Source organism: Prionailurus viverrinus, chromosome X (assembly GCF_022837055.1).
Source record: "Prionailurus viverrinus isolate Anna chromosome X, UM_Priviv_1.0, whole genome shotgun sequence".
NCBI classification, from domain to species: domain Eukaryota; kingdom Metazoa; phylum Chordata; class Mammalia; order Carnivora; family Felidae; genus Prionailurus; species Prionailurus viverrinus.
Window position 1 is genome coordinate 62,059,830 of NC_062579.1, and position 26,957 is coordinate 62,086,786.

General features: G+C 33.7%; 1 protein-coding gene across 1 annotated transcript in view; it reads right to left on the reverse strand.

Moving 5' to 3' along the window:
- Positions 1-26,957, reverse strand: part of RPS6KA6 (ribosomal protein S6 kinase A6) — a 181,125-nt gene that overhangs the window by 47,377 nt on the left and 106,791 nt on the right. Inside the window, exons 7-17 of the mRNA XM_047843898.1 lie at positions 25,270-25,376; positions 24,694-24,731; positions 17,538-17,680; positions 13,875-13,945; positions 13,551-13,639; positions 12,433-12,491; positions 9,168-9,270; positions 8,248-8,378; positions 7,687-7,809; positions 7,094-7,183; positions 5,708-5,866 (exon numbers count right to left, since the gene is read on the reverse strand). Of these exons, the coding sequence (XP_047699854.1) occupies positions 5,708-5,866; positions 7,094-7,183; positions 7,687-7,809; positions 8,248-8,378; positions 9,168-9,270; positions 12,433-12,491; positions 13,551-13,639; positions 13,875-13,945; positions 17,538-17,680; positions 24,694-24,731; positions 25,270-25,376 (1,113 nt within the window). The remainder of the gene's footprint in view (positions 1-5,707; positions 5,867-7,093; positions 7,184-7,686; positions 7,810-8,247; positions 8,379-9,167; positions 9,271-12,432; positions 12,492-13,550; positions 13,640-13,874; positions 13,946-17,537; positions 17,681-24,693; positions 24,732-25,269; positions 25,377-26,957) is intronic.

The following is a 26,957-nucleotide window of genomic DNA, read 5'->3' on the forward strand; positions in this document are numbered from 1 at the left end:
ACCATACAACTATATTTTAAAGCAAAGACTGTAGCAAGAAGTTAAGATGGGCATTATATAATATTTAAGTGGCTTATCCATCAAAAGTATCAAACAATTGTAAATATTTATGGCCCCAAGTTGGAAGAACATGAATATGTAAATCTATTAGTAATAAACATAGAGAAATTCATTGATAGTAACACCATAATAGTAGAAGACTTTAATACCCCACTTATAGGAAAGGAGAGATCATCTAAGCAGAAAAGCAAAGAGGAAACAATGGATTTGAATGACATAGTGTATCGGATGAACTTAACAAATATATTCACAACATTTCATCCTAAAGCAGCAGAGTACACATTCTTTTTGGTGCATATGAAATATTCTCAAGAATAGATCACATAATGTGTCACAAATAAGCCCTCAACAGGTACAAAAGATTGAGATCATACCATACATTTTTTTCAGATCACAACGTTATGAAAATTCAAGTCAACCACAAGAAAAAATTTGGAAAGCTCTCAAATATGTGGAGGTTAAAGAACATCCTAATAAAGAATGAATGGGTGAGCCAAGAAATTAAAGATGAAATAAAAAGTACATGAAAGCAAATGAAAATAAAAACATGACAGTCCAAACCACTTGGGATGCAGCAAAGGCAGTTCTAAGAGGAAAGTACATTGCAATTCAGGCCTATCTGACAAAGCAAGAAAGGTTCCAAATACACATCCTAACCTTACACCTAAAGTACCTAGAAAAGGAGCAGTAAGTAAAGCAAAAAAGGCAGCAAAATAAGGGAAATAATAAAGATTAATGCAGAAATACATGATTTATAAACAAACAAAAAAAAACATGGTAGAACAGATCAATGAAACTGAAAGTTGGTTTTTTGAAAGAATAAACAAAACTGATAAACCCTTAGCTAGACTTCTCAAAAAGAAAAAAAAAAAAAAAAGAGAGGATCCAAATAGGCCAAATCACATATGGAACAGGACAGATCACAACCAACACCAAGAAATACAAACAATTATAAGAGAATACTATGAAATATTATATGCCAAAAACTGGACAATCTGGAAGAAATGCACAAATTCCTAGACAGTCACACACTACCAAACCTCAATCAGGAAGAAACAGAAAATTTGAATAGGCCAATAAACAGCAAAGAAATTGAATCAGTTATCAAAAATGTCCCAACAAAATAAGAGTCCTGGGCCAGATGGTTTCCCAGGGGAATTCTACCGGACATGTAAAGCAGAGTTAATACATATTCTCAAATTTTCCAAAAAATAGAAATGGAAGGAAAGCTTCCAAACTCATCCTATGAAGCCAGCATTACCTTGATTCCAAAACCAGTCAAAGACTCCTCCAAAAAGGAGAATTACAGGCCAATATCCCTGATAAACGTGGATGTAAAAATTCCCAACAAGATATTAGGAAATCAAATTCAATAGTACATTAAAAGGATTATTCACCATGATTAAGTGGAATTTATTTCTGGGCTTTAGGGCTCATTTAATATTTGTAACTCAATCAATTTGATAAAACACATTAATAAAAGAAAGGATAAGAACCATAAGATCCTTTCAATAGATGAAGAAAAAGCATTTGACAAAATGTAGCATCCTTTCTTGATAAAAACCCTGAAGAAAGTAGGGATAGAAGGGAATATACCTCAACATCATAAAAGTCATATATGCAAGGCCCATAGCTAATATCATCCCAAATGGGGAAAAACTGTCAGGAAAACGACAATGGGATGTTCACTCTCACCATTGTTGTCCAACATAGTACTGGGAACCCTAGCATCAGCAATCAGACAACAAAAAGCAATAAAAGGCATACAAATTGGCAAAGAAAAAGTAAAACTTTCACTCTTCACAGATGACATGATACTCTACATGGCAAATCTAAAAGACCCAACGAAAAATCTGCTAGAACTGATATGCGAATTCAGCAAAGTCACAGGATATAAAATGAACATACAGAAGTTTGTTATATTTCTATACACAAGTACTGAAGCAGCAGAAAGAGAAATCAAGAAATCAATCCCATTTACAATTGCAACAAAACCATAAGATAACTAGGAATAAACCTAACCAAAGAGGTAAAAAATATGTTCGTTGAAAACTTTGGAAAGCTTATGAAAGAAACTGAAGGAGACACAAAGAAATGGAGAACATTCCATGTCCATGGATTGGAAGAAAAACAAATTGTTAAAATGTCTATACTACCAAAGCAATCTACACATTCAATACAATCCTTATCGAAATAACAGCAGCATTCTTCACAGAGTTACAAGAAACAATCCTAAAATTTTATGGATCCAGAAAAGACCCTGAATAGCCAAAGTAACGTTGACAAAGAAAAGCAAAGCTGGAGGCATCACAATTCCAGACGTCAAGCTGTAGTACAGAGCTCTAATCATCAAGACAGTATGGTACTAGCACAAAAACAGACACAAAGATCAATGGAACAGAATAGAAAACCCAGAAATGGACTCATAAATATACGGACAACTAATCTTAGACAAAGGAGGAAAGAGTATCCAATGTAAAAAAGATGGTATCTTCAGCAAATAGTGCTGGGAAAACTGGACAGCAACATGTAAAAGAATGAAACTGGACTACTTTCTTACACCATGCACAAAAATAAATTCAAAATGTGTGACAGGAAACCATCAAAATCCTAGACAAGAAAACAGGCAACAACCTCTTTGACCTTGGCTGGAGCAACTTCTTACTAGACACGTCTCCAGAGGCACGGGAAACAAAAGTAAAAAGGAACTATTAGGACCTCATCAAAATAAAAATATTCTGCACAGTGAAGGAAATAATCAACAAAACTAAAAGACAACTGATGAAATGGAAGAAGATATATGCAAATGACACATCAGATAAAGGGTGAGTATCCAAAATCTATGAGGATCTTGTCAAACTCAACACCCAAGAAACAAATAATACAATAAATAAATGGGAACAAGACATGAATAGACTCTTTTTCAAAGACATCCAGATGCCTAACCTGAGAAGATTCTGAATATCACTCATCATTCAGGAAGTAGAAATCAAAACCACGATGACACACCACTTCACACCTGTCAGAATGGCTAAAGTTAACAACTTAGGAAACAACAGATTTTGGCGAGGATATGGAGTACAAGGAACCCTTTTGCACTGTTGGTGGGAATGCAAACTGGTGCAACTACTCTGGAAAACAGTGTGGAGTTTCCTCAAAAAATTAAAAATAGAACTGCCCTATGACCCAGTAATTGCATGACCAGGAATTTATCCAAAGTATACAAAAATGCTGATTCAAAGGGGCATATGTACCCCAACGTTTATATCAATGCTATCAACAATAGCCAAATTATGGAAAGAGCCCAAATGTCCATCCACTGATAAATGGATTAAGAAGATGTAGTATATATATACAATGGAATACTATCTAGCAATCAAAAAGAATGAAATCCTGTCATTTGCAACAATGTGGATGGAACTAGAGTGTATTATGCTAGTGAAATAAGTTAAGCAGAGAAAGACAAATATCATATGATTTCACTCACATGTGGGATTTAATAAACACAACAGATGGACATAGGGGAAGGGAAGGAAAAATAAGATAAAAGCAGAGAGGGGGGCAAACCATAAGAGATTCTTAAATACAGAAAACAAACTGAGGGTTGCTGGAGGGGTGTTGGGTGGGGGAATGGGCTAAATGGGTGATGGGCATTAAGGAGGGCACGTGTTGAGATGAGCACTGGGTGTTATTTGTAAATAATGAATCACTGGGTTCTATTCCTGAAACCAATACTACACTGTATGTTAACTTATTGAATTTAAATTAAAAAAATAAATGTGTATAAATTAAAATAGTAATGAAAAAAGTTATTTTACTCTTCTCAAAAATTCTGATTACACTTTTTTTAGAGAGTGTTGGTAACAAAAATCAAGGAATTAAATTATAATAGAATTATTCCTTTAGCACTATGCATTTTATTTCAAAATATTGAAAATATACTCTCCTAAACCACACACTGAGTAGTCTTATTTTTCTTAATTATAATAAGGCCCTATGTAGAATTTTCATTGTGCCAATTCTTAACAGTACATTTTTAAGTGTTTTCATCTTAAGCAAGTATAGTTGCACAATTATGATGGATTCAAACTGAAACTTTTAAATGATTTGTGACTTTGTTTCCTTGTATAGCTGTATATAATAAAAGTTGACCTTTTTTTCATAACTCAATTCCTTTGCTTTCTATATGAAGACATAGGAAGCAAAATAACAGGCCTGCTCCTCAACTACAAGTTTTAATATGCTAATACTTCAAATGTTTAGAATCCAAATTTGCTATTGTATTTGGAGGAGGGGTTGGCAAGGGTCAAGATATATAGTCTTCTGGACATTTTTGTAAAGAAGACATACAGATGGCCAACAGACACATGAAAAGATGCATTTCATCATCAGGAAATGCAAATCGATACCACAATGAGTTACCACCTTACAATTATCAAATGGCTAGAATCAAAAAGACAAGTAATAACAAGTGTTAGCAAGGATGTGGAAAATAGGAAGCCTCATGCACTGTTGATGGGAATGTTAAGTAAATTGGTACAACCAGTGTGGAAAACAGTATGGAGAGCCCTCAAAAAAAAAAAAAAAAGAAAAATAGAAATACCATATGATCTAATAATACCAGTAGTATTTACACAAAGAAAACAAAAATACTAATTGAAAAAGATATATGCATCCCTGTGTTTATTGCAGCATTATTTACAATACCCAAGATATGGAAGCAACCCAAATGTCCATCCATATGTGAATGGATAAAGAAGATAGGATATGTGTGTGCGTGTATGTGTGTGTGATGGGATATTATTACACAGCCATAAAAGATTAGAGCTTGCCATTTTCAACAACATGGATGGACCTGGAGGGTATTATCTAAGTAAAATGAGTCAGACTGGGAAAGACAAATACCATATAATTTTACTCTTAAGTGAAATATAAAAAAAAATGAGTAACAAATAAAAAGCAGAATCAGACCTATAAATACAGAGACAAAATGGTGGTTTCTAGATAGTATTAGGTGGTGGTATGGGCAAAATGGGTGAAGAGGAATGGGAGATACATGCTTCCAGTTATGGAATAAGTAAGCCACAGAAATAAAATGTATGGCATAGGGGATATAGTCACTGGTAATGAAATAGCATTGTATGGTGACAGACAGTAGCTGAACTTATGGTGAGCACAGCATAATATATAGAGTTGTTAAATCACTATGTTGTACAACTGCAACTAATGTAACACTGTGTGTCATCTATACCTCCCCCAAAAAGATATACAGTCCTTTTACTGCCAGAACCTTGTATGTTAGATACATTATAATTTGAATAATGTTCACAACATGTCCTTGGCTAATTATTTTGTTTGACTTTTTAATAATTTCAAAGTCAAGGTTACATACATTTATATAATTCAAACCACTTTTAAAACAAATATGCTTTTAAATCAGGGCAACAAGCAGAGTAAAGAGAATTAATAAAGTATTACCCAATTTCCTAAATCTATAACTTTTACTACATTATGGGTTTTCTTAGGATATCCTCTATAGAAATACATGTTACAGGAAAATTAATTCATTTTGGGTGGCATCTCCTAGATATATTTTTATTAAGATATAAGTCCTATAATTGAAGGGGAGAATATAACTACAACTTACTCCTTGACAATGAAGATAGTCAACTGTCTTAATTATTACAAACAGTACATCACTAGCTTCCCGTTCTGAGAAACACTTTTTTTTGAGAATACGGTCAAGTAGTTCTCCTCCTTTCATCAAATCCGTAACAAGGTAAACATATCTACCATCATCATAAACCTAAAAAAAAAAATTAATGTTATTTTTAATTATAATTCTTAAATGTTAAAATTATATTTACTTTCCTTTTCTAGTGAACCTCTAGTGGTCAAAAAGGACATTATCCCTTTACTGTTAATATAGTACAGACTACACTGAAGATTAAACTGGATAAACAACCTCCTACAGTCTTGAGATATGTAAAACATATAATTTTATTAACTTTTGAAGTTGTAAATTGTACTTCATCAAATTATATAAATGGAACAATAGGAATCTGTGCCTCTAAAATGGAATCTATCTTATTTTTGACTATATTATAGCCACTTCTGTTCCCTACTAACAATAAGCTCCCTTCTGGCAGTAAACATTGTTTTTAAATATCATTCCCAAAGTCCATTATCTGATATGGTGTCTTAAATATTTATTGAATTCAACTAGTATATCAAGGAAAATAAATAAGAGAAATACATGTACCCTTTCACTAGGGCATGTGGGATGTTAGTGTATATGGTGTGTGCGTGTGTGTGTGTGTGTGTGTGTGTGTGTGTGTGTGTATGTATAAAAAACTGCTTAGGGGCGCCTGGGTGGCGCAGTCGGTTAAGCGTCCGACTTCAGCCAGGTCACGATCTCACAGTCCGTGAGTTCGAGCCCCGCATCAGGCTCTGGGCTGACGGCTCAGAGCCTGGAGCCTGCTTCCGATTCTGTGTCTCCCTCTCTCTCTGCCCCTCCCCCGTTCATGCTCTGTCTCTCTCTGTCCAAAAAATAAATAAACGTTGAAAAAAAAAATTTAAAACTGCTTAAAGATTACAAATCAAAATGCATAATACTATTTCACTCAAGAAACAATCCATAATGTTATAGCTATTTACTGTATAACCAAGAAAGTAAAATATTTTAGAATTTGGCAGTTTCCCAATCTCCTATATCTTCTATATTTATAGTACTATAGGATAATAAATGGTGCTGGCTATAATGTTGACTAGTTAATGAGCTAGAATATATTCAAGTAATCAGGACACTCTCATTCACCTATCATCATAGTTCCTTTTTGATGTTGTATAAGAAGGGTAGGAGTATAGAATCACAGGGGGGAAAAAGAACTGAAGTGGCAAACTTAGGAATTTTGAGATTTTGTGGCATAAAAGTAGAATATACCATAAACAGGAAAAGTTTCAAAAAGAAAATAAAGTACCAAGTCATAACTGCATTATCTTATTATCTGATATATAGATTTTAGATACCTACATCCTTTAAAGTAATAATGTTGGGGTGTTGTCCATAGCGCATCAATATTTCAATTTCTTCTGAAGGGTCTCTCTTACTTTTGTCAATGATCTAAAAAATAAGTCAAGAAAAATCTCAGAGAAAACCAAATTATTTTCTTTACCTAAAAGTGAATGAAATATTTTAATTTGGTCATATTTTAAGCAAACACTTAAAACTCAAGAATGATGCCTGCTTCGCATTATTTTAACATTTAAAAATTTCCTATAATGAAACTTAACAATAAAAAATACACCTTCCTTAACACTTTCCTATATTCCAGATAACTGAAACTATACCAACTGATAATGTGATTCAAATGTGACAGTAATTGTCACAATTGAACAATTTTAACATATTATATTAAAATAAAACTAAAACAAGACATTCATGAAATACACCATTCCTCCAAAATAAAGTTTTAGAAATGCAAATGAAAATATTAAGTCTTAAGACTTTTCCTCATTATTTTATCTTTGCTATCTCCACTTGCTTCACTGAAAAATGTCTGTCAGTTAACCTTTAATTTATATATATATATATATATATAAACAAACAAAAGAGTTAGATAATACCTTCACTGCAAATTCCATGTTCGTAGCTGTATGTATGCATCGCTTGCAAACAGAATAGGAGCCAACACCAATATCTTCTTTTAGTTCATATAATTCAGCAAATTGTCCAGAATTTCCATTTATCTGTTTTTTTTTAAAAGTAAGATACTAAGGAGAATGAAATATGTTCACTTTTTTTATCTTCTTTCCTAAATATGCATTAATCTTAAATATTTTAAAAATATTTTAGAGAAGTTTTATCAGTATTTGTAAAAGGTTTAAAGAGATTCTGAGCTGATCCTAAATTTTAGGTTTTCTAGATCCCCAAAGCCAATACAATAAATCAACCAGTTTATACACTGCCATTACACTTTTCTTGCCAGAGGAGATTACGTAAATATAATTAAAGGTTAATTACTGTCTGCTTTTTTTCCAAAACATATTGTGACACCTTTAAATCATATTATACACAGAGACAAATTTAGAAGTTAAAAATCACTTAAAAATTACTGTAAATCCATTAGCAATAACTGAAAGAAATAGTTATCCCTACACTGAATAATCTGATTAGGTGGAATTTACCTGAACAATTGGTAACACATTTGCACTTGTAACAGGAGTGATTTTATATTCTTCTGCAATAGAAGTTGCCACAAAGCTGAATCCTTTGAAGAGTTGATGAGCATTAGCACTAGCTGGTAAACCAGGAGAATCTAATATCCAAATAATGTTATTTAATTAGAACTACACAGAATTATGTGATATGAAATGTTAGCATTTCTTTAAATATAAAAGAAACCATTAAATGCTACCATCAGACATAGTATATCATGTGTTTGATTAATCGTATATTATTTGTCTCCTCATGCTAGTATGCAAGCCCCATGGACTGTAATTGTTGCCTCCCTGTTCACTGCTACATCTTCACTGCTTAGTACCTTCAATATTTGTTGGCATTCAATATTTGCTAGATGAACGTGTGAAATACATGCTACTATAAGTAGAACTTATTAAATTATAAATTTTACGAGTCCGTTATATATGTCATGTCTTACCTCCTACCCCTTAACCTATAATTCATTAGCATGTGAAAGGACATTTAAAAGAAGGAAGAAAAAAAATTTACCCTTTGCTCTAGCCCCTGCTTCCCTGATAAATATTTCCTATTTAAATCCTCTGTTTGACTATTGTTGAGAGTGCTGCTATGAACATTGGGGTACAAGTGGCCCTATGCATCAGTACTCCTGTATCCCTTGGATAAATTCCTAGCAGTGCTATTGCTGGGTCATAGGGTAGGTCTATTTTTAATTTTCTGAGGAACCTCCACACTGCTTTCCAGAAAGATGCGCAACAATGATGTATATAAGTTCTGCACTTTCATAAAGGGCAATCAATTATCTGCAAACTTAAAAATCATTTAGTTTTTACCTAAGAAGCTAGTTTATTTTTTAACCATCTAATTGAATGAAAGCCCCGATGTTACATAAACAAATATGCATTACCTTTAGGTGTTTTTGCAGTAAACTCAGGATCAAAACAAAAAGTATCATCTGGTTTTCCAGAAGCCGGTTTGAAAGGAGGTTGAACTTCTCTTCTATATAATTTCTAGAAGAAACAACAGGGTAGTGCAAAATCATATTAACACTCTAAAATTATATTTTGTAAGGGAAAGCAGAACATAACATTCACAGTCTTTAACAGAAGCTCACAATTTAATAAATAAAATTTTAACAGGCTTCAGATACCCATTAACCAAATTGTCAAAATTTGAGAGATAATATACACAATGAAACAAGACCAGGAAACACAGCACTGATGCCAAAGGTTGTATTCACAAGGAATGATATGCAATTTTGATATCAAAAACTGACTTGAATTTTCATTAGTATACCACAATGTGACCATGCAGAAACACCTAGCAACATTCAAGAATTTCAAAATTAGTAGACTATCTTCAAGAAGTATATATTTCACCTAAAATATTTTGTTTTTACATTAAAAATGCATTAAATACACTGTTTATGACTCTTCTTATATAATTCAAAAATGTAATCTTGTCCAAAATTTAAATTCCTAAAATTTGTTTTTGAAACACATTTAAAACATCTTAAAATGTATACAATCTACTCCCATTTTTTTGAAAGCAACTTTTTTAAAAGGTTATAGACCCACAGTGGGGGAATATTAATAGAAAATTACTTTGATTTTAATTTATTTAAATAAATAAACATTATATTCTTTTGTTATTTAAATTAAACACAATGACATAAAATGTTTAGATATGAGAATGATGAAAAAAAAAGGAATTTGCAGTTTGTATACTTAAGAAGAAAGGAAGAGTAGATATGCATTAGAAAAAAAATAATAAACCAGTGAAGAAATGGGCAGAAGACATGAATAGACACTTTTCTAAAGAAGACACCCAGATGGCCAAAAGACACATGAAAAGATGTTCAACGTCACTCCTCATCAGGGAAATACAAATCAAAACCACACTGAGATACCACATCATGCCAGTCAGGGTGGCTAAAATGAACAAATCAGGAGACTATAGATGTTGGAGAGGATGTGGAGAAACGGGAATCCTCTTGCATTGCTGGTGGGAATGCAAACTGGTGCAGCCACTCTGGAAAACAGTGTGGAAGTTCCTCAAAAAATTAAAAATAGATCTACCCTATGACCCAGCAATAGCACTGCTAGGAATTTACCCAAGGGATAGAGGAGTGCTGATGCATAGGGGCACTTGTACCCCAATGTTTAAAGCGGCACTTTCAACAATAGCCAAATTATGGAAAGAGCCTAAATGTCCATCAACGGATGAATGGATAAAGAAGTTGTGGTTTATATATACAATGGAATACTACTTGGCAATGAGAAAGAATGAAATATGGCCTTTTGTAGCAATGTGGATGGAACTGGAGAGTATTATGCTAAGTGAAATAAGTCAGGCAAAGAAATACAGTTACCATATGTTTTCACTCATATGTGGATCCTGAGAAACTTAACAGAGAACCATGGGGGAGGGGGAAGGAGGGGAAGTTACAGAGAGGGAGGGAGGCAAACCATAAAAGACTTAAATACTGAGAACAAGCTGAGGGTTGATGGGGGGGTGGGGGAGAGGGGAAAGTGGGTGATGGGCATTGAGCAGGGCACCTGCTGGGATGATCACTGGGTGTTTTATGGAAAACAATCTGACAATAAATTATGTTTAAAAGAAAAAAGGAAAACAAAGTGACACGGGGATAAAAGGACACCAGGGAAAGAAGCACATACATATAACAGGGCAGACTCCCATGTAGCGTGCCCATTGAGTGGTCTTTTAGGGTATTAATACTAACGGCTTCTGTTATGCAGTTTTACAATTATAAAAAATAAGTCACTTTTTCCAAGTTTTTGTTTAAATTCCAGCTAGTTAACATACAGTGCAATATTAATTTCAGGTATATAATTTAGTGATTCATCACTTACATACCACCCCCCGTGCTCATCATAACAGGTGCCCTCCTTAATGCCCATCACCTGTTTAACCCATTCCCCCATCCACTATCATTTTGTTCTCTAGAGTTAAGAGTCTCTTTCTTGGTTTGCCTTTTCTTCCCCGTATGTTCATCTGTTTTGTTTCTTAAATTCCACATATGAGTGATATCATATGGGATCTTCCTCTGACTTATTTTGCTTAGCATAGTACACTCTAGCTACATCCATGTCATTGCAAATGGCAAGATTTCATTAGTTTTTAATGGCTGAGTAATATTCTATTCTATATATATACTACTTCTTTTTATATTCGTCAGTATGAACATTTGTGTTCCTTCCATACTTTGGCTATTGCTAATAATACTGTTGTAAACATTGGGGTGCATTTATCCCTTCTTTTTTTATCCTTTGGGCAAATTCCTAGTAGTAGAATTTCTGGATGATAGGGTAGTTGCACCTTTATGTGAGGAACCTCCATACTGTTTTCCCAGAGTGGCTGCACCAATTTGCATTCCCACCAACAATATAAGAAGGTTCCCCTTTCTCCAAATCTGTTGTTTCCTGGGTTGTTAATTTTAGCCATTCTGACTTGCATGAGGTGAAATCTCACTGTAGTTTTGATTTGTATTTCCCTGATGATGAGTGAAGTTGATTATCTTTTTATGTGTCTGTTGGCCATCTGGATGTCTTTGAAAAAATGTCTATTCATGTCTTCTGCACACTTTTATTTGGATTATTCATTTTTTGGGTGTTGAGTTTTATAAGTTCTTTATAGACTTTGGATATTAGCCCTTTATCAGATATGTCATTTACAAATATCTTCCACAATTCTGTTGATTGCCTTTTAGTTTTGTTGATTGTTTCCTTCACTGTGCAGAGACTTTTTACCTGTTAAGTGTGGTTGTCTACCACATTTAGATTGAGGAGTATGAAGGAGGAAGAGAAATGAATTAGAATTCATTTTCTTTAAGAATTTGCCGTATCATTCACCTCCTCACCTCTTTCTCTTCCTCCTTCACATTCCCCAACCTAGAACAGGGGAAAATAGTAACCACACTTAACAGGTAAAACATATGAGAGACAAAAATTTAGTAAATATCATCCACACACCTACTGGTTCAAGGTAATTGCCATGACATCTACACCTCTAAGTAAAAACCTCATATCAAAAAAAAAAAAAAGGATTAAGTTTATCAGCAAAGCCCAAATATGAGCATTTTATTCTTCAGTGTTAATTCATATTAAGTCACTCAGTGACAAAGTTTCTACTGAAGTTACAACTGAACTTACATTCCAGTCAACATTTGCAAAAAAAAGATGTCTTTTGATTTCCTCAACTCCTTCTGAACCTATAAAAAAGGAAATAATTTTTTACTGGTATAATTATTTTTAATCTTTCTACCTGGCTTCTCTGCTGTTATCTGTACAAACGAATACACCTTTCATATACTCCTTGCAGTGAAAGGTTTATTATTTCTTATTTGATATTTTGGGGTTTTTTTCAATTTAATATAATAAAACATAACTGATGCTCACACTGAAGCATATAAAGTATGATGAAATAATGAAATTCCTTCTAAATCAAATAAAAATAATGTTTAACATATCACTAAAAAATATATATGTGTATATATATATGTGTGTGTGTATATATATATATATATATATATATATCACAATTAAACTTATGGCTTAGTATCTCAAAGACAAATTACAAAGTGCAATATAATAAAGTGATATTAAAATTTTAACACAAAAATTAAATAATATAATCACATTTGGATCCAGGGAAAGGCTATCAGAAAGTGGGCAAATAATGAGTGGCTATGGAAACATATTTATCTCAAAGAATACTTGAAGGGACAAAATAATTACCTTCAAATATCTAAAAAGATTACCTATATAAGGGAGAATTCTGTGAATTATTTCAAAAGAAGTAATCCATATGATATACATAATGACATATATTAAACGGAAGTTCTTTTTAAAAATTTTTTTTCAACGTTTTTTATTTATTTTTGGGACAGAGAGAGACAGAGCATGAACGGGGGAGGGGCAGAAAGAGAGGGAGACACAGAATCGGAAACAGGCTCCAGGCTCCGAGCCATCAGCCCAGAGCCTGATGCGGGGCTCGAACTCACGGACCAAGAGATCGTGACCCGGCTGAAGTCGGACGCTTAAACGACTGTGCCACCCAGGCGCCCCCTAAATGGAAGTTCTGAATAGCTAGACTATTGTTAAATCATGGACAAAACAGAGTTTACTGGATCTATGTGCTTACAAAATGCAAACTCCTAGGTATAAATATATAGCAGCAGTAAATGAACTAGGCCAGAAAACATAAAGGTACAATGATCCTCCCAAAACAGGCAGTGTATTATTGTAAAAGTTAAGGCAATAAACAATACCCAATCTATTTGCTGGATTTCTTTTGAATAACATCCTTAGTAGACTTTGTGCTTCAGCACTAAGAAACTGAGGCATTCCGAGTTTTGCTCTGAAAAAGAGTTTTAGAAAATTTCATTTAAATCTAGACATACTTTAAATTGACAAATCTCAAAAAGAACTTAAAAGAATGTTTTAACAATGAAAAATAATGTCCCTTATATAGTAGGAGAAGAAAATAAGACAGTGTGAAAAAGTGTTCTTTTGTGTCAATTGAAAACAAGTTTCAAGAAACTGAAAACAAGGAATTTTTCCCGAAAGAAAAAAAAATAACTGTTTACACTTACTTTAATATCATATTCATGGTCTCATTTCTGTCTTTACCTTGAAATGGCAGAGTACCAGTAAGCATTTCAAACTAAAACAAACAAAAAGTAACACATAATTTGCCAGAGCTTAGAATATATGATAAAATTTTTTAGGAAAACAACTGAGACTTGTAATACATGATCATCAAATGATTAAGGATCTATACGATAGGTCAAAATAGGAACAGAAAAGTAAGTCAATTAAGGAAATGCACTGCTGGTACCTCACTATATATAGCCCAACTGATAGGTGACCTGTAGCAAATGAAACCAACCAGTTTTTTTTTGTTTGTTTGTTTCAGTCCTATCTAATCTGGCTGGGTTCCCAAACCAAAGCAATTTGAAAATAGATAGACAGCATTTTCTTTTAAACCAAAGATATGCTCTTAAAGCAAACATTTAACAAAGAATGGAAAGTAAAACTAAGCAGGGAACCATTTCAAATTCATAAGTGCTTTGTACACCTGAAACTAATATTACACTCTATATTAACTAACTGGAATTTAATGTTTATTTATTTTTGAGAGAGAGAGAGAGAGAGAGAGAGAGAGAGAGAGCATGAGTGGGGAGGGGGGGGGTGCAGAGAGAGAGGGAGACACAGAATCCGAAGCAGGCTCCAGGCTCTGAGATGTCAGCACAGAGCCTGTCGCGGGGCTCGAACTCATGAACTGTGAGGTCGTGACCTGAGCTGAAGTTGAATGCTCAACCTACTGAGCCAGCCAGGTACCCCTGGAATTTAAATAAAACCTTAAAAAAGAAGATACACAAAAGGCCAATAAGCACATGAAAAGATGCTTAACATCATTGGTCATTAGGGAAATTAAAAAAAAGAAAGAAAGATGTAACCATTCTCATTCTCCTCACTCCAAAAAGCAATAAAAAAAGAACAAGAAAGCTACACATGTACACCAGTATCTTAAAAAAATAAGAAAGCTGTACATGGCATAAAAATAAACATTTTCCCTAAGATATTTAATTGCTATGTATATTACTAGAACATTAAATAATGGTGTAAAAAACTAGTTTTGAAAATGAAGATCATTATACTTCGATAAAAAGAAAAGTTTTCATATCTCTAATATTTAAATAGTGAACTTAGATTCAGTAATGACGTTGGCTTCAGTCCTCTGCTCATTTATCTGAATTCATAACCTTAGTTAAATTATTAATTCAACCCTTTCCTATATATTGATGACTTTCAAATCTGTTCCAGCCTCAATCTCTCTCAAGTCCTAGTTCTCCCTCCCAAATCTACAGTAATGTTTCTTAACTGGATGTTGAAGAAGTAGGGGCAGGGGCCACAGAAAGAGAAAGAAGACAAAGAAAGTATGGTATATGGGGATCGTCTCTCTCAAGCTCCAGTCCTCTGCTTCCAAATTTAAAGTTATTGTTCTCTATTGGTGACCAGAGTAGCAGAGGTGGTAATGGCAAGGACAAAAAGAGGGAGCATATTATACTGGAATCCACCTCCCCCCTAAATTAAATTGCATGTTGGCTGACTGAGTAGTATTTTTAAAGGTCTCCAGATGATTCTGATCCTGTCTCCACTGTTCCCTCCTAATTTATTACCACCAAGTGTTTAACCACAAACCTGTAATAACCTATGCAACATGTTATAAATAAACTATTTCTCCACTTCCAAAAACCAGCTGCCCTTTCCAGGTATGTCTTTTCTGCTGAACTATCATTCTTTTCAAACTCCCTAAAGTTCATAAATTTTAGAGGTGTTTTTATCTTTGACCTTAACCCTCTCCATCTGTGACATTAAATCAGCTATTAAGATCAGACACTTCTTCCTTTGACATATATTTAAGATTTCATCTTTTATATTCTATAATGTTACAACTGTCTTGTAAGGAGACCTTGTTGGTCTCCCTACTTCCAGTTTCCTCTATTTACAATCCATTTATACAATGCTGTCAAGGCTAATCTTCTTTAAATACACTTTTCTCTAATTACTATCTTGTTAAAGAACTACAAAATCTGGGGTGTCTGGGTGGCTCGTGTCAGTTAAGCATCTGACTATTGATATTGGCTCAGGTCATGATCTCACAGTTCATGAGATCCTTGCTTGGGATTCATTCTCTCTCTTTCTCTCTCTCTCTCTCTGTCCCCGCCCTCTCAAAATTAATAAAGATGAAAAATTAATAAACATTAAAAAAAGAATCTACAAAAGTTTCCTACTACTCAAAGTACTGCATGCAAATGCTTATTGGCATATAGTCTCATTTCCTCCACCGTCACCCTCATTCTCTACTACTATTCTACTCAAACTAGTTCTCTAGGTCTTTGCTACTAATACGATCCTTCTTGATTTGCAGCTATTTAAATTTTTCTACCCTTCCGGGATTAATCTAAGCTCCACCTCCTCCACTTTTCCTACATCAACTTATATGATTTCTTGCCTGAATTCCTAAGGTATATTTTTGGATGGTTCATTTAGCTATTTCAACTGTTTCCCTAAACAGATTGTATGCATTCTTTGGTCACAGAAAATGTCAAAATTATATCTTCAGTTTGTTGCTACCCCACTATCCTACACAAATGTCAGGTTTATAATAGGCCCTAATATATTGAAGTGTCATATAGTATGTTATAAAGTAATAAATAGGCAAAATGGATTATCAGCAAGATGGATTATACAAACAAATTGATTCAATAGCTATTCACTTAGTGCCCTACTTGATACTGAAAATATACTCTTAATTTATACCAAATTAGTCAGTTTGTATGCCTGCTATGCTAGGTACCATGACAGATGATAAGTAGCATGAGACATGACTGCTCTCCACAAAAAGTTTAGTCTTTCTAGGGACATGCATGAAACAATTTGACAATAAGTTTATGGTAAGGTGCTAAATTCTGTGATACCCAACTAAAATAGTATATGGTATTTTTTTAAGTTTATTATTTTTGAGAAATAGCTGGAAAAGGGCAAAGAGAGAGAGGGAGAGAGAATTCCAGGCAGGCTCTGCACCATCAGTGTGGAGCCTGATGTGGGGTTCAAACCCATGAACTGCGATATCATGACTTGAGCTGAAATCAAGTGTCGAGCACTCAACTGACTGAGCCACCCAGGCAACCCCCCCATGTGACATTTAAACAAAGTAACCTGGGGGTGCCTGGGTGGCTCAGTCAGTTAAGCATCCGACTTTGGCTCAGGTCATGATCTCACAGTTCGTGAGTTTGAGCCCTGCATCGGGTTCTGTGCTGACAGCTCAGAGCCTGGAACCTGCTTCAGATTCTGGGTCTCTCTCTCTCTGCCCCTCCCCTGCTCATGCTCTCTCTCTCTCTCTCTCTCTCTCTCTCTCTCTCTCTCTCTTTCTGAAATAAATACACGTTAAAAAAATTAAACACAGTATTCTGAAGTCTAAAATCTGGTAAGCCTTTTTCTAAGTTTCAAATTTGAATAGCTTATAAAAGAATACTACCATTTACCTTTTCATCTAGAAACTTTAAAACAAATCAGAATACCAAAATCGTAATTCTTCCTTTATAACAGCTAGCCAATCAGAAGGTTTTTTTTTAAATAATCATGAATTATCAAAACTCTATTCTCACCTGACACATTCCAAAATTTAAAACAAAATTCTAAATAATATTAATTTTATATTGGCACAATTTAAAAATAACACTACTTACCATAAGTACACCATATGACCACCAATCAGCACTTTGGGAGTGGCCTCTCCTATTTACTACTTCAGGAGCCATGTACTCCACTGTACCACAAAATGAGTAAGCCTTCTTTTCTTGATCTACAGATTCCTTGCTGAGTCCAAAATCTATGATAACAATGTGACAGAAAAATATATCTGAAGATACTCAGAAAATAGAAACTACCAAAGGAAACAAAACTATGTGTTAGAACTTAAAACGATTCATGGATGGGCTATAATTACTCTTAAGAAAGCTCCGGTTAGATAAATAATGGAAAACGGCCTGTATTTCATGATACCGTTTTAAGAGCATTTAGAGATTGCTCAGTTAAATTCCATCCTCAAAATACATGTTTTAATATTTATATTAGTATATCATTCAGCAATTTTGAGAGGTCAACAATTAAATCATCAAAGCTGTCATAGTGTTCTAAGTTTTAAAATAAACTAAGACACAAGAGACACTTTTTAAAACACTAAAAAAGCAAATTATGCTTTTGAGCTTCCATTTTTGTTTAAGGCTTTCAAAGAGCTAAAGGTACCAATATATAAAAACCAATCATTCCTATGTGCTAGCAGTGAAAATTGGAAGTTGAAATGTAAAAAGTACCATTTATAATACCACCAAAAAAAACCCTGCATGAAATCCACAGGCATAAATATACAAAGTAGATGTAAGACCTGCATGCTAAAAACTAGAAACACCTATGAAAGAAATCAAAGTAGATCTAAATAAGTGGAGAGACATATTGTATGCATGGTTTGGAAGATTCAATGTTGTTAAAGATATCAAGTCCCAAAAAACTGATCTACAGTGTCAATGAAACTTTAATAAAAGTCCCAGTAAGATTTATTTTGTAAAAACAAAAGAAAACTAAACTTAAAATTTATAAAAAAGACTCAAGAAAATAGAATAGCCAAAATAATTTTGATGAAGAAAACCAATGAAGGACTTACACAACCTCACTTCAAAACTTATGATAAAGCTACAGTAATCAAGAAAGCATGGTATTGGAGAAAGGCTACATGTGTATATATCAATGCAAAAGGACAGTGCCCAAGAATAGACTAACACATACAGTTCTGCTATAATGCTTGTTTTGAAAATGCAAATTTATTCCGTGATTGATATATTAGAAAACAATTTAAGCATAACACAAATTTCAAATGGGTTTGACTTAATGTGTGGTTTATATGCAATTTTGTCTATAAGAAACACTAGGTGAGACACTATAAAACTGAACCTAGCTGGGGGTGCCTGGGTGGCTCAGTCAGTTAAGTGTCTGACTTTGGTTCAGTTTGTGATCTCAGTTGATGAGTTAGAGACCTACATAGGGCTCTCTGCTGTCAGCACAGAGCCTGCTTTAGATCCTCTGTAGCCCTCGCTCTACCCCTCACCCCATCTCAAAAATAAATACTTAAAAAAATTCACCTAGTTGAACCAAGCCAAGTAATGATAGATACATGCACATACCCAAACATCTGCCAGATTTCAGCTCATTATGTATATTATGAGCTACTCCTGCCCACCTGTAGTGTTACAATCTTCCTCCCAATTCCACATAATCTATCTTCTATCACTTCACAATAACCAACATACTGCAACCTTTCTGACAACAATTCTACAGGCAAATATCAGGATTTTTTCAAGGTAAGGTACCTTTTTATTGTAGTATTTACATATTCTTAAACATTTAGAATATGTAAAACAATGTTGTCATTTTTATCAACTTCTTTTCTTTAGTGTACACTGGTTATATATTTGAGTGTTAAATCCCTAACCTCATTTCTCCCATAAGTCCTGTGCTTTTTATTATATGTAATTATTCACAGTGAAGTGATTTTTTAAAAGATCACATGTGCACATGTGCTGTATTAGAACTTGCTATATATTGTCAATTGATTCCTGATAAAGGTGTAAAAGCAATTCCATGAAGAAAGTTCTTAACAACAAATGGTGACAGAACAATAGGATTAATATACAAAAAAACATCCTCATACCATAAAAAATTAACTAAACATGAACCACAGAACTAAATGTAAAACATAAAACTAAAATTTTCAAAAGAATAAAAAGAAAATCTTTGTGATGTTTTGTTAGGCAATGATTTCTAAGATACAACATCAAAATATAATTCATGAAAGAAAAACGTTGATAAATGGACTTTATCAGAATCAAAGCTGCTCTTCAAAAAATACTGTTCAGAGAAGAAAAAAGAAGCTACAGACTGGAGAAAATATTTGCAAACTACATACCTGATATAGCTCTTGTATTCAGAGTATATTTAAAAACTCAAAATTCAATAATAAGAAAATAATACACATTTTTTAAATGGGAAAAATATCTGAACAGACATTTCTCCAGAAAAATAAATGCATAAAAAGATGCTCACTGTTGTTAGTTATCAGGGACATTCAAATTAAAACCCCAATGAGATACTACTACATGCCTATTAGTAGAGCTAAAATAAAACTACTGACAATACCAAGTAATGGCAAGGATGTAGATAGAGCAAGTAGAGCTCTCCTATGTTGCTGATGGGTATACAAAATGGTACAACCACTTGGAAAACAGTTTGGAGGTTTCTCACTAAGTTAACAATACACTTACCGTATAACCAAGCAATCCCACTCCTTTGGTATTTACTCAAGTGAAATAAAAATTTATATTCATATAAAACCTGCACATGAATATTTACAGTGGCTTTATTTATCACTTTCAAACTGGAAAAAACCCAAATACCCCTTAATTGGGGATTAGACAAGCAAACCATGGTATCATCATAAAATGGAACACTATTCAGCAATAAAAAATAAACTGATACACACAAAATATAGATTAATCTCAAATGCACTTTATTAAGTAAATGAAGTCAGACTCAAAAGGCTATTTACTATATGCCTCTGTGTACATTACATTGTGGAAAAGGTGAAACTGTAGGGACAGAAAGCAGATGGATGTTTAGATAGGGTAAAAAGGAAGGTAAAAAGGACTTATGCAGAAATTGTGGAGAGTGGTAGAATTGTATTATACCTCTTTTTTATTTCAAGTTTTTATATAAATTCTAGTTAGTCAATATATATGGTAAAACTGGTTTTCGATGTAGAATTTAGTGATTCCTCACTTACATAATTTTGATGTTGGTGGTGGGAATACAACTAAATGTATTTGTCAAAGTTTGCAGAACTATAGATGAGAAAGTGATTTTTTTTAATTAAACTTTATATGTTGAGACAATTACAAACTCACATGCAGTTATGTGAAATACTACAAGAGATCCTATTTACCTTTTACCCAGTTTCCCCCCCCCATGGTAACATCTTACAAAACTTATATTAAAATATCACAGCCACAATACTGACAAGGATGTTGCCATGATACAGAATAGTTCCATCACCACAAGGATCTGAAGAATGAGTTTTACTGTATGTAAATTATATCTGAATTCTATAAGTGATAAAAAAAAAAGTTGTAGCCCTACATTGCTCTTAAAATAAAATACCAACATTAATAATTTTATCATCCCTCAAAACTAATTTTCTAACCATGTTTAATATTTTCATTTAAAATTCATTTATCCTTGTATAATAACTTGAATGAATTATGATTTTTAACATAATAAATTTTTTCAATGTACTATTATTAGTTTCTTTCTCTACATTTTGAGACTTTTAAACTCTTGCACATTCCATTTCAAAGATGAAATATAATAAAAGCTAATCTTCAAGGTCAGTTCAGCTGAATATAACAACATACCTTGCAGAGAAGAACACTGGTTTCTTTGGCCATTCCACAGAGGAGGAGAAAGGGAAGAGAATTTTCTTATCCTCCATTACCTTTCAGAGATTTATACCACTCCATAGAGGTCCTCTGCTGTTTTTTTTTTTTTTTCTGACAAAACTGACATTTAACACTAGAATTTGCTCAGCAATCAATTGACAAAAAAAAAAACTTCTATGATAATAAGACTTAGCTACAAGATTCAATAAAACATATGTTAATTAGTGATTTCTCCAACCCACTATTTTAAAAACAAAATGCAGAGTTCAGCTACAAAAAGGCTCCTTTTGGGGAGGGAGGGCGGTATATCTTTGTAACCTTAAATGATTCTATGATTTTAAAATTTAAAAGCCTGCCTAGAAAACAATAATAAGTATTTACTACGAGTAAAAGTAATCTCAGTGACTAATTTGCAGATAACCATAAAAATTATTAAAACTATTTTAGTGTATACATTTTCTCTTAAATATCTAGTTCAAGTACTGTGTGATATAAATTTCTGACACTGTGTATTTTTTCTCCATTCTCTTTATATAAATTACCCTACATTATGTCCCTCAGAAAACACATTATAGCAACTACAGAGAGTTCAAATCAATTGTGTGTTCAATTTATGGTTTTTAGTGGGATATTATGAGTAAATATTATTTTCTAAACCAGGCAACTCATATTACATGGTTAATTTTATATAGACTATAAGGTGGGGTGTTCCAAAAAAGTAAGACATAAAAACAATATAAATAATATATTGACATGTATGCAGATATTTTCAGGGTACTTATTCTCATTCTACCAATCTTATTTTATACAATCATAATCTTGGTATGAAGTCAATTAGGCTCAAAGCATAGTCATACCAATGAACCTCTCTATAGTCCACTGCCATTCCAGCTAACCTGTTAAACATTAAGTGTATTCTTTACATCTAGAGGATTTTTAAAGTAGACAGGTCAAAAGAAAGATATTGCCTGTCTCTGGTACTTTTGACTGTAGTATTCAAAATGGGAGGAAGAAGATAGGAAAAGTAAGAGGAAAAGGAGAGGAAGACGGAAGAAAGACACACAAAAATTAAAAAAGAAAGGAAGAAAAAGAGAAGGAAATAATAAAAAAGAAAATAAATTAAAGGAAATAATGAAAAAACATTATTAGAATATTTACTATGAATGGTCACACTTTAACCAACCTGATTGGGATGTTCTGAGGTTAAATTCATAAATTTATTACTCATTTAAAAACTCTGAATTAGGCTATAATTATAAAATAGTGTCAATTACCTAATATTCATTATTGTATATTTCTTCAAAGAAATTTTTATGGCACCTTGAGGAAAATAGATTGAATTGTGCATATATATATATTTTAACAATTAAATCTAATATGTGCATATATATATATTTTTAACAATTGAATCTATTTTCCTTAAGATGTCATAAAGACTTCTTTGAAGACATATACAATAATGAATGCATATATATGTGCATATATATATATATATATATATATATATATATATATAACGTTTTCTTCCTGTTACAAGCCTTCTGTCCCTTGTTTATAAGTTAACATTTATTCTAACTATTCATTCCTCCTCAGCCAGTTTAAGTCCAAAATCTATAAAAGAAAAATTCACATTACAAGACTAAATATAAAATATAAATATAAAACAATTTGACATCATTATTCTCTTACTGGAGAATATAGGTAGGGTTTATTCTAATTTTTTCCCACCTCCTTTCTTCATTCCTTACAAAACAATTATACTGTAGTTTTTAAATGAAAATAATTAAATTCTAACCAAATTTGCAACAAAAACTTGAATGCTATAAAAAATTATATAATACATAAAATCTCAAAACTCTATTATTCTGTCTTCCTATTTTTTTTCCTTTTCCTCTTTCAATCCCTTTAAATCTACTTTGTATCTTCTAAATATGAAAAAGAGAATCAGGCTATGAATTAAAAAGATTTACTAAACTTTATTTGAGCCTGGTCACATTTTCCTGAGCTTTCAAGTTAACAGCTTTATACTTTATTTTTACATTGAAGCAGTATACTTAGGAATTTAAAGCAACTTACCTTTAAAGTGTACTGGTCCAAAATTCTCTGTAAAGACCACATCTTCATTTTATTTCTGTTTTAATATTCTGATAATTAAATAAAGATTTTACTATCTATTTATAACAATTAGCCTTTCGAGATTGACTCACTCAGCATAATACCCTTGAGTCCATCCAAGTTGTTGCATATATCAAGAGTTCTTTCCTTTTTACTGATGGGTAGTACTCCATTGTATGGATGTATCAGTTTGTTTATCCATTCATTCTCTGAAGGACATTTGGGACATTTCCAGTCTGGGGCTATTACAAATAGAGCTGCTATGAAAATTCGTGTATAGGTTTTTATGTGCACATAAGTTTTTATTTCTCTAGGATAAATGTCCAGAATGGGTACTGTGTGGTTGTATTTATATCATATTCTCAACATAACAAAACTAGAGTTGTAGAATAAATAAGTGATACCAGAAGTGAGAGTAGGAGGAGGGAAGAGATAACTGTAAATAGGAAGCACAAGAGAGTTCTTTTGCAATTGTAGAACAATTTTGCATATTCATTATAGTGGTGGTAATAAAATATATATGTGATAAAAATGTCATAGAATTATACACAAACAAAAAAATATATGCATGCAAAAACTAGTGAAATCCAAGTAAAGTATATGGTCCAGTGAGTTGTACTATATCAATTAATTTCCAGGGTTTAATAAAGCACTGCAGTTTCATAAGATGTCACCATTGGGGAAAGCTGAGTGACGGGTACACAGGTCCTCTCAGTACTATTTTTGCAACTTACTAAGAGTCTACAATTATTTGAAAATAAAAGTTTTTTTAAAATGGTATAATAGATATAATTTATGCCTAATAATCCTGTAAGGATTTAGCACCTTGTCTTATAGTAAACCCTCAATATTCAAAATAAGGAAAAATAAAACATGTTTTCACAAATAAAGAAAAAAAGGAACTTCCGATTCTGAAATACTTGGTTTAAAAGTTTATAATCCACTACACTTCAAACGTGATAACTACTTATGATAAATCTTATAGTCGAGATTAGCTAAAATAATGTTTTTACCTAGCATGCCAAATGTCATTTGAAAATTAGGATAGTGACTCTATTGTATAAATTTTTGGTATTACAATTAGAACATATTGAGAGCTACCTTATCTACTTTTTAAATGAATTTTAGTTCACTAAAGAGATGAATAAAATACAAATTAAGTAAAAGAAAAAAGAAAACAGGCTTAGTCAGATATATATTAAATAAAATTATAAAATAGAGTAAAATAAGAAAATCTGCATACCTGTTAACTTGATATGTCCTATTTCATCAAGCAAAATGCTGTAAATCAAAATTCACATTCAACAAGATGGAATCAAATATTTTTATATTTTCATTTACATAAAAATCATCATAAACTTAAAAATGGTATCTATTTGATTTACTGGAAAATATTTAAATGATTAACTTAAAATCAATGAGTATCTCGGTGCGCCTGGATGATTCAGTCAGTTAAAGCATCTGGCTTCGTCTCAGGTCATGATCTCAAGGCTCATGAGTTCGAGTCCTGCATCATGCTCTGTGCTGACAGCTCAGAGCCTGGAGCCTGCTTGGGATTTTGTGTCTCCTTCTATCTTTCCCGTCCCCACGCTCACTCTCTCTCTCTTTCTCCTCTCACTCTCTCAAAAATAAATAAAAATTAAAAAAAATTTTAAAATCAATGGGTACCTCATAAAGATTACTTGTTATAAATAAGTTTCATATAATTGCATAATTCATGTATATTTTCACATAATTTTTAAAACAAAACACTTAGTGGAGAAAACTGTAATTATAGAAATACTGGTGACAGGGATTCATAAGGAGAATATAGCCTTACTTTTCTGGTTTCAGGTCTCTATATACAATTCCTAATTGGTGCAGATGATCCAAAGCAAGTGCCAGTTCTGCAAGGTAGAATTTCACATCTTCCTCTGTAAACAGAACCTAGAATGCAATAATTTACCATTTGGTCCTTTCTTCAATATTGAATTTTAAAAATTTACTTCTTTAAAAATGAATAAACAGACAAATCTAGGTTAATTAAAAAAAAATAAGAGAAGTAGTTAGATGAAATTAACTCTTTAAGAATCCTCTCTTTAATAATGTTTTAATGCAAATCTTCCTAAAACATATAATGGAGTTTATATATCTTCTACATTGAATGTACTCTGCAGGATTTACCTTTTTGTAACACTTTAGTGTCATAATGCAAATATTAATTTTAGTACTCTGCTACAATGTAGTCATATTCTCAGGATTTTTGAAGTTTATAGGATATTTTGGTGTACATTGGTAATTCCACTATTTCTACATTTTCTCTTTCACTGTCTACTATCACTTCTCAGGAATTTCACTATTAACAGCTCTAACTAACCCAAAGTTTCTAGTATACCAACACAAGATGTTAAATGAGTAACTCTTACATTAAACACAGTTCTAAACCCAGTGTCTAACCTAAAGAGTAGATCTAGGCCCATTCTGCTAGTAAAGTACTTGGGTTTAATGACATTTTATTCCTCATTTTGTGCCTGGGAATAAAGCTGCTATGGTAAAGTGAAAAGAGCACTGGAATTAGAATCAGATTAGCAGTGTAATGTTTGACATGTTACTTAGCCCTCTAGGCTTTAGTTTCTAAAGCTGTAAAATAAGGATAATAACACTTGCTATATCTACCTAACAAGGTTATTTTAAAAGCCATATTAGGGTTGCGGCAAGATGGCGGCTTAGGAGGACGCTGGGCTCACCGCACGTCCTACTGATCACTTAGATTCCATCTACACCTGCCTAAAAAACCCAGAAAACCGCCAGAGGATTAGCAGAACGGAGTCGCCGGAGCCAAGCGCAGACGAGAGGCCCACGGAAGAGGGTAGGAAGGGCGGCGAGGCGGTGTGCGCTCCACGGACTGGCGGGAGGGAGCCGGGGCGGAGGGGCGGCTCACCGGCCAAGCAGAGACCCCGAGTCTGGCTTGCAAAAGCGGAGGGGCCTGACGGACTGTGTTCCCACAACAAGCGCGACTTAGCGTCTGGGAGGTCATAAGTTAACAGCTCTGCTCGGAAAGCGGGAAGGCTGGAGGACAACCAGAGGGAGAGCTGCTGAGCCCCCTGACAACAGAGCTCAGTTTGGTGGGGAACAAAGGCGCTCGCCAGCGCCATCTCCCCCGCCCATCCTCCAGCCGAAATCCCAAAGGGAACCGGTTCCTGCCAGGGAACTTGCTCGCTCCGCGCAAACACCCAACTCTGTGCTTCTGCGGAGCCAAACCTCCGGCAGCGGATCTGACTCCCTCCCGCTGCCACAGGGCCCCTCCTGAAGTGGATCACCTAAGGAGAAGCGATCTAAGCCTGCCCCTCCTGCCCCCGAGCACCTTGCCTACCCACCCCAGCTAATACGCCAGATCCCCAGCATCACAAGCCTGGCAGGGTGCAAGTAGCCCAGACGAGCCACACCACCCCACAGTGAATCCCACCCCTAGGAGAGGGGAAGAGAAGGCACACACCAGTCTGACTGTGGCCCCAGCGGTGGGCTGGG